The 14154-nt window shown below is 48.2% G+C and overlaps 1 protein-coding gene across 1 annotated transcript in view; it reads right to left on the minus strand.

Moving 5' to 3' along the window:
- Positions 1-14154, minus strand: part of LOC149334848 (uncharacterized) — a 162285-nt gene that overhangs the window by 11518 nt on the left and 136613 nt on the right. The window contains exon 2 of the mRNA XM_089553700.1: positions 2784-3024. Coding sequence (XP_089409826.1) covers positions 2784-3024 — 241 coding nt within the window. The remainder of the gene's footprint in view (positions 1-2783; positions 3025-14154) is intronic.

Consider the following 14154-nt stretch of genomic DNA (forward strand, 5'->3'; position numbering starts at 1 on the left):
GGAGCTGCGCGTGTAGTGAATACGGTGCTGTCTTAGATGGTTGCTTTAGAGACGTACTGTGGTGTGCATTCCTTGCGTGTGTACACCAAGATTTGAGAGACAGACATTTGCGTTCCTTAAAAGCAATTTTCATTTCACTTCATTTTCCTTGAGGCCCTTACGGCGCGGTTCGGGTGTGAGAGATATGAGACAGTCAGGAGTCGTTTCCTTTCCTTAAAAGCAATTTTCTTTTCATTTTCCTTCCCTCACGGCGCGGTTAGGGTGTGCACCGAGATATCAGAGTTTCCTGGCGCACTGTTTGTTTCTTTTTGTTTGTTTGTTTTGTGCCTCTCCTGTGACGTCCCTCGGTTCTGCGCCTGCGCAGCTGGGGCTAATTCTGATCGCGGAGCATACGCCAGACTCTAGTTTGACTAGCCTAGTGAAGCTTCTTGCTTCAAAAGGTGGAGTAAGTATTTGCAGCTTACCTCATCCGTACATGTGAATTGTTACTTCAGATGAAAGAATGTTTCCTCGATCGATTGGTGAGCGGAAAATGAGTTGTGTTCACGTTTTGATATTTTCTACTTTTTTTATTCTGGTTACAATGTGTTGAAATGTTTAAATGTTGGCAAAGCTTCAAGCACGGCGGTATGTGTGATATTCTGTGCTGTTTTAATAACCGCAACCTTGTTTTGCAAAAAATACTAATATGAATAATTGAATGAAAAATATATAAATAAATAATTAAATAAATAACGAACTCTGCCGCCCCTCCACAAATCTGAAATGTCCCACAGGGTAGGAAGCACCCGTAGAGTTTTCCTTCGCCGGTGCGGAAATGGGACGGTTCTTCCTACTGCCCCACCTTGTTTTCCATGTCCAGTGAGCTGACCTACCCAGGGACCCTGCCGAATCACGTGACTGCAGATGCCATCTCCACAGGGGAGCTCCTACCACCGAACCACATGAATCACTAACACATCGACCGCTATCTTGCAGGCCAGAGGATGAGCGCATGTATTCAATTAGAACGTGCAGCGCTAAAGAAGGGCATATTAGCCTTAAGCCTAGAGTAGCTCTCTAATGCACTTATAACGAAAAAAAATTAGTTGAGGTTTAGCTCTGGTTAAACAAAACAAGTTGCGTAAGGAAGCAGTAACTGTTTGGCCCGAGACGAACGTGCGTGTTTATTCCCCATTTCCTTCCCGCTTCCTGGCTCCTCTCCCCAAAATTATGACACATGCGTCGAGAGAGCGCGACTAGGCGCGCGGCAGCGGCGGCGGCGCAGCGACGGTCCTGCCGCCTGGTGGAGCGCGGCTGAAACGGTTGCCATGGCAACGGCGTTCCATCTGTTTGCCCTCGGCCACCGCCGGGAGCTACGCGACGGCTAGAAACCTGGCTCATTGTTGCTTACGCAATAAAAATGACTACGCTTGCGCAGTGCTGCGTAAGTAGGGGAACTCAGTGAGGGCAAGTGTTGTAAGTTTTTCTTTTGAAGCGAAAAGCTTCACTAGGCTCGTCAACACCGCGCTTCGCGTGGGCCACCCCTGGGCGCCGCAGTGGCGCACCCTTTCCCTCCTCACCACCCCCTCCTTTCTTCTACTCGCCACCGGTTTACCCTTCGCCGCTGCCGCGCGGTCTCCGCCGCCGTCCCAAGAGAAGGTTCTTTCGCAAGGCGCGTTGCGATAACGCGTGAGCGGCGGCGGCGGCCATAGACATTCGCCATGGAAGGAAGAAAAGAAGACCCAGAAGTGATAGCGAGGGAGTTGGCTCAAAATCTACACCGCTATCGTGGTGCTCCCAGTGCCTTGTGCGCGAACTGCGACAGCCATGCCGTCAAACAAAGCATAAATGCACCTTTTCGCTTGTATATCCAGGCTTAACCAGAGCTAAGCCACTGCGAATTTTTTTAACGTGATAGTGTTAAGGGTTCCGTTCAGAGGACAACCCGGCTTCGTCTTCGTCGGGGCAGCAGCGGCCGTGGCGGTGGCCTGGGCGAAAAGAAGAAGCAACCTAGGTGGCCCGTCTACGGGGCAGGCGGGACATCTAGTTGCCATGGTTGTGTGGCGGCATCACAACCTGCCCACCGCAGTGTCCATCGTGCATGGTGACAGTTAAATTAATGATTTGTCACCAGAGGTGGCTCGGGCAAAGCAACCTGGATCTCACAACTCTATTCCTATGCGTGGGAATAAAGGGCGTGTTTCTGTAGAGTAGCGCGAGCTCCATTGTTAAAAAAAAACAGTCGTGGAGTATAGCAGGACGCATCTAAAAAAAAACAGCAGTTGATAACAGTAGGGCGCGAACCGCGAATTCCTGAGTTACTGCGCTAAACAATAGCAAACTAAATTAAACCAGCTTCTCAAATATTTCGGTGTTAAACAAGCCAGAAGCCTCAGAAATTTTTGCAGTTATAACCTTGTCTTGTAATTACCCTTTCGTTTAGGTAAATAGCAAAGGACTAATTTTTCATCGGGCAGGAATTATGTGTGGGGGGTCATCAGTCTAGGCGCAATTGAGTGTTGTACTAAGATGTAACCGACAATAGCGCTCATTACCATATAACTCTATAGAGAGACGTTTACAGAGCGCGAGAGAATCGTTTCGAAGAGTTTTGGGGCGCCACGCACGTCCCACCACAACAGAACGGAAGCTCTCCCATAAAACTCTTTCGCTGTAAAATCACAACTGACGGCATACTGTCCACTGCAGAAACTACGGTTCGTGGAAGCGGCCGGTGGTAAAACGCGTCCACTGCACAGCACGAGGCAGTGCAGTCTAAGGCATGCAACATGTCTACTGACTCGCAGATGCGCTTCAGCTCTGCCTCGGTGGTGGCGAAGGCGAGGCTCTTGTTCTGCGACAGCAGGTCCAGCTTGCTCACGCACTCGGTCACCTCCTCGTTCTGGCACGAGCCGCCACCGTTACCGGAGGTGGAGGTGCCCGCGCCGTTGGCACTGCCAGGACGCGACGCCCGCGACGGTGACGTGGAGGCAGCCCAGCAAGAGCCCCCGTCCCACCGGCAACAGCACAGCAGCGCCAAGCCTGCGACAGAAAAGGTAGATAAGCGACTATTCAAACAGAGTCCTACACATTTCATCTTGTATGCGTAAAAATGCGAACGCTTACTTTATAATCGCGGGTTCTTGCCGCAGTGCTTACACATTGCATGAGCCTTTTACGGCTGCCCTGTGATAACCCAAAATCATGTGGCTGCATGTCGCAGGACGTCGTGCTCTTCTCTCTGAAGCCATTAATTTTTGAAGACTGTGTAATGACTTCGTGGGCTTTTACAAAAGGTACTCTCATTGGCTTTCGTTCAGCAGCCTTGGCAGAGGGATGTTCAGGACGAGATAACACTTTGGATGAATGGAAAGTGTTAACAAATGGTTAGGGCAACGATAAGACAACAGAAGAGTGAGCAGAGGGTGATACTTCGTGGGCTTTTACAAAAGGTACTCTCATTGGCTTTCGTTCAGCAGCCTTGACAGAGGGATGTTCAGGACGAGATAACACTTTGGATGAATGGAAAGTGTTAACAAATGGTTAGGGCAACGATAAGACAACAGAAGAGTGAGGAGAGGGTGATACTTCGTGGGCTTTTACAAAAGGTACTCTCATTGGCTTTCGTTCAGCAGCCTTGACAGAGGGATGTTCAGGACGAGATAACACTTTGGATGAATGGAAAGTGTTAACAAATGGTTAGGGCAACGATAAGACAACAGAAGAGTGAGGAGAGGGTGATACTTCGTGGGCTTTTACAAAAGGTACTCTCATTGGCTTTCGTTCAGCAGCCTTGACAGAGGGATGTTCAGGACGAGATAACACTTTGGATGAATGGAAAGTGTTAACAAATGGTTAGGGCAACGATAAGACAACAGAAGAGTGAGGAGAGGGTGATACTTCGTGGGCTTTTACAAAAGGTACTCTCATTGGCTTTCGTTCAGCAGCCTTGACAGAGGGATGTTCAGGACGAGATAACACTTTGGATGAATGGAAAGTGTTAACAAATGGTTAGGGCAACGATAAGACAACAGAAGAGTGAGGAGAGGGTGATACTTCGTGGGCTTTTACAAAAGGTACTCTCATTGGCTTTCGTTCAGCAGCCTTGACAGAGGGATGTTCAGGACGAGATAACACTTTGGATGAATGGAAAGTGTTAACAAATGGTTAGGGCAACGATAAGACAACAGAAGAGTGAGGAGAGGGTGATACTTCGTGGGCTTTTACAAAAGGTACTCTCATTGGCTTTCGTTCAGCAGCCTTGACAGAGGGATGTTCAGGACGAGATAACACTTTGGATGAATGGAAAGTGTTAACAAATGGTTAGGGCAACGATAAGACAACAGAAGAGTGAGGAGAGGGTGATACTTCGTGGGCTTTTACAAAAGGTACTCTCATTGGCTTTCGTTCAGCAGCCTTGACAGAGGGATGTTCAGGACGAGATAACACTTTGGATGAATGGAAAGTGTTAACAAATGGTTAGGGCAACGATAAGACAACAGAAGAGTGAGGAGAGGGTGATACTTCGTGGGCTTTTACAAAAGGTACTCTCATTGGCTTTCGTTCAGCAGCCTTGACAGAGGGATGTTCAGGACGAGATAACACTTTGGATGAATGGAAAGTGTTAACAAATGGTTAGGGCAACGATAAGACAACAGAAGAGTGAGGAGAGGGTGATACTTCGTGGGCTTTTACAAAAGGTACTCTCATTGGCTTTCGTTCAGCAGCCTTGACAGAGGGATGTTCAGGACGAGATAACACTTTGGATGAATGGAAAGTGTTAACAAATGGTTAGGGCAACGATAAGACAACAGAAGAGTGAGGAGAGGGTGATACTTCGTGGGCTTTTACAAAAGGTACTCTCAATGGCTTTCGTTCAGCAGCCTTGGCAGAGGGATGTTCAGGACGAGATAACACTTTGGATGAATGGAAAGTGTTAACAAATGGTTAGGGCAACGATAAGACAACAGAAGAGTGAGGAGAGGGTGATACTTCGTGGGCTTTTACAAAAGGTACTCTCATTGGCTTTCGTTCAGCAGCCTTGACAGAGGGATGTTCAGGACGAGATAACACTTTGGATGAATGGAAAGTGTTAACAAATGGTTAGGGCAACGATAAGACAACAGAAGAGTGAGGAGAGGGTGATACTTCGTGGGCTTTTACAAAAGGTACTCTCATTGGCTTTCGTTCAGCAGCCTTGACAGAGGGATGTTCAGGACGAGATAACACTTTGGATGAATGAACAGAAGGGTGAGGAGAGGGTGAGGGGACAAGCACGAGTTAATGACATGCTTGATTAAAAAAAGGAGCGTAAGTTGGCAGAGCTTTTATTCAGGAAAACATTTAATCGCCGGTCCCTTTGTGAAGCAAAGTAGTTCCGAAGAGAAAGTAAACTAACCAGGGGTCGGCAGAGAGTCAGGCGGAAGATGAGAGAAACAAATGCGAGGATAGATGCGCTGCACCTAACTGGAGGGCAGCGGTATTTTAAAATCTACGGAAGAGACAACTATGCACTGAAGAGCAAGCGCCGGGGTGGATCAGTGGCTATGGCCCTCGTCTGCTGACCCGAAAGATACCGGTTTGATCCCGGCCGCGGCGGTGCTATTTCAATGGAGCCGAAATTCTAGATGCCCGCGTACTATGTGATGTCAGTGCATGTTAGAGAACGCCAGGTGGTCGAAATTTCTGGAGCCCTTCAATACAGCGTCCCTCATTGCCTGAGTCGCAGTGGGAAGTTAATCCCCCCTAAATCATAAAATCACAATCAGCTACGGCTACGGCTGTCCAATCTTCTGCTTTCAGGAGTATTCATGTTTTGCGTGCAACCTAACCTTGAGCGTGCTCACCAGCGCCACCCGCGTCGCTTGCGGCGGAAGTGGTACGTTCTGTATTGACGCGAGTGTCACGTGGAACTTAATTGAACGGGAAGTGAAGAAACTGTGAAATCCCACTTATGCTACCTGTGGCATCAAGACTACAAGAACCGAGGCCCTCGTTAAGCTACTAAGCGTGCAAGAGAAATAAGGAGCTCGTTATGACATGCACACTAAGGAAGCGAACAGTCACGGAAGCCAAGGAGCACAGGTGAATGTTCTATTTTTTTTTTAATTCAGTGTTGATCAGTACTGCATTAATGGTGCAAGGATATTAGCGCTGGAAAATATAATGAATTAGAAAGCAGAAAAACGAATTGCCGTGATTACGTTATTACCTAATGCGAAATTTGAGCGCAGCTCATCAGCTGTTTCAGCTTTTCAATAGATTGAGGCAAAGAATGCGAGCAAGACATGTATGTACAATCACAGACAGCTTTTTATTTTTCAGACATATTCTTTCTTCAAGAAACACTGCACTAACAGTAAAGTTACTCTTGTGAGAGATTACAATACAAAAGAATTATTGCACTTAAAGTGCACTACCACAAGAGAGAGAGAGGCAAACAAACAAAACACAATTTGTTCACTGAAGCTTACAGGGCGGCTCGGGCGGTCAACGCCCTTCTTACACACAATATGCACATGTCACAATATGCTCGCTCCACGTCTTTCTGTTCTTCGCGTCAAGGCAGGCGTGCACATCCACACAGTGTCGGCTGTGCAGTCATCTTCTCCTTCTTGCGCTGGGCGCGCGTCCTCATTGGTCAAAGGCCGCGAGTAGATTCGAAGAGCATCTGGAACTTTCTGTCGTGACACCGCCGCCATTGCGCGAGTGAAGAGGTGGAGGGCATCTATTAGCGCACGCAAGGCTATGCCCTCTCCGTCAACATCGCGTAGAAACGACTCGGACAGTCTAGAACAATCGACGGCAATCCCCCCGCGCGCCGCGTCGGTGAGCGGTGGGAGGGGGGGGGGGGGGGCAGCCACGCACAGAAGGCTATTCGCTCTCCAGGGGTTCCTTCTCCCTCGTTTTACGACGCGCACCGGCAGGAGCCGTCCGCGCGGCGCTGTTTTTTTTTTTCTTGATAAGGAGGGGAGGAGCTTCTGCTTTTACCCTCTCCTGGTTAAAACTGACTATGGCGACGGCGAAGCCGCGAACGCAGAAACGGGCGCTTAAGAGCTGCGCTCTAAAACAACCCCACACCGCTGGTGGGATACAAACCCACATAATCTGGATTCCGAGTGCGGTGGTCTAACAACTAACCTACGGTGACCACTGTCCAATCTTCGGCTTTCAGGAGTATTTCTGTTTTGCGTGCAACCTAACCTTGAGAGTGTTCACCAACACCACTCTCAGATGTGTGTGCGTGCGTGCGTGCGCGCGCACGTGTGTGTGTGTAAGTGGAAAACAACTTTCTTTGTTCTAACAATTCGTCCAGGGTCTGGCTTTCGTCAGGGACCCTGATGAAGGCCAGACCATGACCTAAACGTAAGAAAGAAGCTGTTTTTCCATCGTGTTGCATCTCAATTACGTTTATGTTCTACGGGATCCACCCGATCTTCACCACCATATATGTGTGTGCGCGTGTGCGTGCGTGCGTGCGTGCGCGGTGTGTGTGTGTGTGTGTGTGTGTGCGTGTGCGTGTGTGTGCGTGTGCGTGTGCGTGTGCGTGTGCGTGTGTGTGTGTGTGTGTGTGTGTGTGTGTGTGTTGGCTTGTGCTTGAATGCATAAAAGAGTAAATTCAGTTAACCTTCTGAACTGATAACTCTCCAGTGTTACTTTAAATGCGAGATATACTCGTCTTGTGCCCCGCCGCGGTGACTCAGTGGTTATGGTGCTCGGCTGCTGTCCCGAAAGACGCGGGTCCGATCCAGGCCGCGGCGGCTGAATTTCTTTGGAGGAGAAATTCTAGAGGCCCGTGCACTGTGCGATGTCAGTGCACGTTAAAGAACCCCAGGTGGTCGAAATTTCCGGAGCCCTTCACTACGGCGTCCCTCATAGCCTCAGTTGCTTCGGGACGTTAAACCCCAATAAACCAATAAACCAAACTATACTCGTCTTGTCTTCTTTGTTAGTCTCAAGATATTTGGTGTCACCCATGGCTTGCACTTTTTCTGCCTAACTGAATGAATACTCGACACATACTTTTCCGTCAGTTCACAGCTGTACAACATCACTATTATCACAAAGGCAATCGAAAATAGAGAAATGTTTGTGGGATATGTGTTCACTTCCAAAGAATGGGGTCATCTACATTGCTCACCTGTAATAACGTGAACTTTTGATGTTAGGTAATAAAAACAATATAAAAAGCGCTATGAAAACCACTTTCAGCTGCCTTTCAAGTTGTAGTTCCTCCTCTCTACAAAATTAGCTAGTTTTCATTTTCATTTTTTGTTCGCGGCTCATGGAAGCAATTGCTTTCCTGTCGTTTCATTGCAGCTGCGTTTCCTCTATGGGCCAAAACTCGGCCCTACCCTGGGGCTTCGGTTGAGAAGCATGAATGTGCCGGTCCGGCTTTCCTTCTTGGTCTCCATCCAGAGCGCGTCATAAATTCTTTAGTGGGCATATATGTCCTCTGAAACGCGCCCTACCCTGTTGACAGAGTTGAGAGCACGGACTTGTTCGGGAGATATCCTCAGTGGCTTCTCCTATAAAACGGCGGGCCGATCCTGCAGGCTCAGTGTCTCTTTGGCGACCTATCAATTTTTGAGCAGCGAAGAACATTTTGAGGTTTAGCGGAAAGCTCCTCCTTAGTGGCTGTTTTGTTACAAAGTTTGATGTTTTATAAGTTTGCGATTAGTCGGTGTTTTGCACTCGGCCCTGCATTGATAGCGGCAGCTGAAACTTTCCGAATAGAGGTAGCGTTTTGGAAACGTCCGAAGGGAGCTTGAAAAGTGAGGCTCCTGTCAGCGGCACAAACTCTCACGGCACAATGGCGATGGCAGGCCTTAAAAGAAGGCCACTTTTTGGACTTGCTGTTGCACACTAACGAAAGATTGAAAACTGCTAAAGAATGTGAGTGAAAGGGTACGCTTCCGTATATATAAAAAAAGCTTTCATATATAAAAAAAAACGATATACATAGGACACGTGCCTTATAATGCAATTTTCGTGGAACTGGCAAAATCACAAGAAGTGGGTCTCAGTTGGGGCATTTTGTAAAGTTTCTCATTTTGGCCTTCTGTCTCCCTACCTCTGACAAGTACTGCTTGTTGCGTCATGCTTGCTGATAGCACGGAGGCAAAAGGTACAAGAAGGCACGGAGGTACAAGAGGCACGGAGGTACAAGAAATATGACAAGCCCGTGATTTAGCTGAGCGTTCACATTCACCGTTGTTACGATCTGGCCAATTGGCCAGCTATAACCCATCTACAGCGGTCACGTTTTGAGATTCTGGCAAGAGGATATTCTACGTCACCCTGCAGAACGGCCGACAGGCGGGGTGCTTCCTCCTGCCCACCCCAGCTGCTCCTGCATGCAGACGCGGAGCTGCTCGAGCGGCAAATCTAATTTGCGCGTCCCGGGGTGCGCGATCGAAAGGACACAGTTGACTGCCGCTCAGGTTATCTGTTCCCTTTTCTTTGCTTACTCTTTTTTCGCCCTCGCTCTCTTCACTATCGACTGTCTGTTATCCAATTCGAACAGTCCTGCAGCTCGGTCGATGTCTGCGTGTTGAGGCTCGTGGAACAGCCTGCACTTTCTGCATAGAATTTGGCGTGCAGCCAGCACACGATGTGTGTGCAGCCACAACTGTGAACATGCAGCTGACCCCTTATTCGAATGCTCAAAGCAGGGCTGTTTTAGGGCACGTCCAAGGGGAGGAATCCACCACCCTTGGTAACTGGCTTTTGAGTCCTGAAAAGCTATTATATGCATGGCCGACGAGTCCGCTACCAAAGCGGACAATCGTGGCGCTGCAATATGTTCACGGGGATAGGGACGTCATTGACATTTATTAAATATTACTTGTATTGCAACATCTTAGATTCGCTGCCTGCTCTGCACAGTTTGCTTTTCATGCAGCATGTTCATTGGTTGCCTCTCACACAGTTTCCTGTGCTATCTTCATGTTTGTGTGTGATTGTGACCTTACGGTTGCGTCCTAGGAGGTCCCCTAGGAGGTCCGCTTTCAGTCATCGACTATAGGACCTCCTTCTGCACATCCGTGTGTATTCAACAAATGATTGACTAACAAAAATTCTGATTGTGATTCCTTATACATTTGCTTATTGTTTATTTTTCACGTATTGCATTCTTAGGTTATTTAACATTTACTGCTGTTCTGAGTGCTCGTTATGTCTTGTTTACTTCCCACTTCGTATCTTCATTTCTGGCGAGTGCACTGCAATGCAAATGCTGTGTATTGTGTGTTTAGGTAAGTTTTATTGCGCGTTACGTCGCCAGTTCTAGTGTACTTCATTTTACTAATCAAATAGTAGTAGTCGGCATCGCTGTCAGGCACGAACCTCGGTCTAGGTACAAAATTAAAAATCATTTCCCACTGTAAAGAACATATCACTGCTGCAGCCACAGCGCTGTAGGATGGAACAAATGAGGCAACACCAGAGGGGTCACCATTAGGACAAAGCTCAGAAACAGACGCGATAGTAAGCAGCTCCTACAGTCTGCACACGCTTCCATGCTTTGGCATATGCTGCGCCAAACTATTAGGGTAGAATGCAGGGCAGTAAGCGCAAATGTCCTTCCCGCCGTCCGCGCCTCCGCCGGAGGCACCAAAATACCTTTCTGCCTGCTGTATCACCCCTTCGTTGTCTTCCATTAAATTAAAGCATTAAAGACTCCCAATGATCTGAGTCGATAATGATGTAACTCACGGGTAAGAACTGCGGGCAGTTCCGGATCATATGATTTAGATCAGCTTTGCTATTACAATTTTTGCATTTGTCTGAGTAGAGTCCTTCCGATTAGAGGCTACACAACTAGAGATTTGGATAGGTGTTAGTTTGAAGTTTACGCCAGGCTCTGGCCTGTCGTTTGGGGAGCGTGTTATCTGCTGGGGGGAATCCGAGTCTTGCAAGCTTGTAATGCTGCAGGATTTCTCTGTAGGAAAACAACCTGTCCTTGTCTCAGTATATAGCGGGAAGGCTGCACGACCCAGCTCGGCGGGACAGCTTTCGAGCTAGGTTATGAGCCGCCAAATCACAAGCAAGGGAGGCATGAGCAGGCGTCCATTTTAGGGGAATGCGCCGTGTGGGCTGGGAGTTTTGCAGAATCGGGGCAGCTTTGCTTATGGGGAGATTCTTCCCAATGTGATCTGACCTCTGCCTGAAATGCGGGCACTCCAGCATGGATAAACACTCAACAAGATTTCGGCAGCGACTACTACATATTGGAAATAGTGGCCTCAACCGACCCCAAACGTCGTAGCGCTCGAGCCCCACCCTTGTCGATTGGGACACATTCCGCACTAAAAGAGCCGCCAGAGAAGCTGAAGCTGATACCCCTGAAATACTAGACATAGATGTCTGGGCACAGGATCTTTGTAAAGATCTCAAGGCAGCCACTCGTACGTTAGAGCAGGCTGACCACCTGGAGACTGCGGATATAGCCGGCTTCTGCACCTATGGGAGGCAAAGAGAGGACTCGAGAACCGACTCAAACGCCAGCGGTGTGACCGCAGTCTGCGCAGAAGAATAGCTAGGCTAAACAAGGAGATCGAGGATCATGCAGCAAAACTTACTCAGCAAAACTGAGAGGACATATGCAGCAACATGGATCGCAATATTGGAGTCTCTAAGACTTGGAACTTGCTCATCTACTCGACCCTACAGGTAGCAGGACCACTCAGAGGCAGAACCCGCAAAAGCTTGTGCATGTATACGCAGGCACGCTAGCACCAGAAAACCTTTTCCTTGAACTTAAAGCAGATATATTGGCAATGCTCCTATCCAAGCTTTCCCAGATTATGCGGGTCCGGAAAACACGCAGCTCGACTCCCCCATTACTGTGGACGAGGTTAGGGCAGAAATTGCCAGGCTAAACTGCAAATCCGCCTTTGGCCCGGATGCGGTAACCAACAATGTCCTCCGTAACCTGGATGAAGTGTCTACACTCCCTGAGTAAATGCATAAATGCTGGTCGGAGGGCTCAGTCCCACAAACATGGAAAACGGCATAGATCATTCTCATTCCAAAACCAGGCAAGGCTCTCAGCTTTGAGAACCTCAGGCCAATTTCGCTCACGCTTTGTGTAGGTAAGCTCATGGAGAACGTAGTTCAGATCCGCCTTAACTGCTTTATGGAGGAGAACGAGCTGTACCTACATACCATGATTGGATTCCGACCAAACTTTATACGCAGGATGTAGTGTTTGAGCTCAAACATCAGGTTATTGAGGCGAAAAAGCGGGACACCAGAATAATTCGCGTCATCATGGAGAAGGCCTTTTGATAATGTTAGACATGATGCGATCTTGGAGAACCTTCTCGAACTCGGGTTGGGAGCCCGCACCTTCAACAATATCCGCGACATTCTCTCGGGTAGAAAGGCCTAGTTTCAAGTAGGAGGTCTCCGCTCGGATGACTTCGCCCTCGGCAACAAGGGCACCCCGGGGGGATCGTCCTCTCACCATTTATCATCGTTTCATGGTAATAATTTTCGCATGCTTCCGGTTTTGCTAGTTAAGTAACGCATGATTTATTCATTCTTTCCGCTTTCGGATTCGTTTGGCTTTCGGGACATCTGGTAAGATTCTGACTTTATTAATTATAAAAAAATCAATTTTTTTTCTTTAGATTTCGATCCTTAGGTGGCAGCGACGCCAAGCTTGTACCGCAGACATTTTGTATGGACAACGTGGCTTGTGCGCCCCAGTGTATCCGAGGTCTGATCGGACAGGTGCACGCAACAGCGGCTGCATTTGGTAAAGCAGCTCTGAAAAGAAGCACTCTTCAGTCGATGTTAACTTTACCCTAATAAAGACGTTTCCTTCTTTACTAAGCAAAGTCAGACACAAAGCACCGCAGATGCCCAGATGCGGCACTGCTACGCTTCTAACTGAACCGCGAAGACATGAGGTTTACTAGAGATGTGGCTTCTATGTTGATCAATTTTTCTTTTGGTTATGGTGGTTATGGTGCTCGGCTGGTGACCCGAAAGACGCGGGTTTGATCCCGGCCGCTGCGGTCGAATTTCGATGGAGGCGAAATTCTAGAGGCTCGTGTACTGTGTGATGTCAGTGCACTTTAAAGAACCCAGGTGGTCGAAATTTCCGGAGCCCTTCACTACGGCGTCTCTCAGAGCCTTAGTCGCTTTGGGACGTTAAACCCCATAAACCAAACAAACCATTTTTCTTTTGTAGTGTACATCGGCGGACATGACAGTATCGAGGCCTGCAAAGTTAGTGCGCTTAAATTACTAAAAAGAAGTAAATTAAATAAATTAAACAGCTTCACCAAAGCTTTTAAGGGGGTTGAGCACTTCCATAGCAGCTTACGGCGGCGCCCGTAATAGGTCGCACGTTGCTTCTGGCCATGCTAATGAGTGCGTGCAATTGAAAGTATGTAAATTACGGAATCATCTCCCTCCACAGAACCTATTACTCCTTATAATGGTGATGCTGTCTGGCAAGTTTCGCCTTTTTAACCCCTGTTCACTGTCTGCACGCCGCGTGCGTTCATCATGAGATTAACTCTCCGGTCTGTTTCCATGGCAACGCGCCGCTGTCTCGGACGATGGGACGCAACCGTGCTGACCATATGTCCGCAATCTGTCCGCAATCTGTCCGCATCTGTCCGCAATCAGCTAAAAAGCTTGTCATGATTTCCGGGACGCATTCCCGTGCTCTTCATCACATATTTTCTGTTCTTGATCTTCATCGCTGAGCGCTCGATACCAGTCTGGCTTTCTTCACAAAATATCACTGAATTTCACGAGGGCCGGAAGCGGACGCTATAATTCCTTGGTTAATTTTTGATTACCTTCTGGGAAATAGAGAAGAAAAAAAAAATCTCTTGTGGTTTAGCAGTGCTAAGCACGGAACATTGTGGGAAAGTAGTCTTTTTTTTTTGCAGGTCGACGCCGTCGCCACGTACCTGAAAACGTGATTGAGGTGTCCACTGACCCAGGAAGCCAGCTAATCTCGTCGTCAACTTTTTCAGCATCAATGCTAATTTACCCACTTTACGCCAGCGGCCTATACAGAGCCGCATTTCTGCGACAGAGTTGTCAACCCCAACGCTTATGACTTTAGTGCCTATTTCTGCCACAGCGTTGTTCGCGCCGACGCATGCAGCGCACACCTGTCTGTTGCTACCGCCACATTGCTCAAAG

The sequence above is a fragment of the Amblyomma mixtum genome, chromosome 7, assembly GCF_055824585.1.
Source record: "Amblyomma mixtum isolate Tamu chromosome 7, ASM5582458v1, whole genome shotgun sequence".
In the NCBI taxonomy this organism is placed as follows: domain Eukaryota; kingdom Metazoa; phylum Arthropoda; class Arachnida; order Ixodida; family Ixodidae; genus Amblyomma; species Amblyomma mixtum.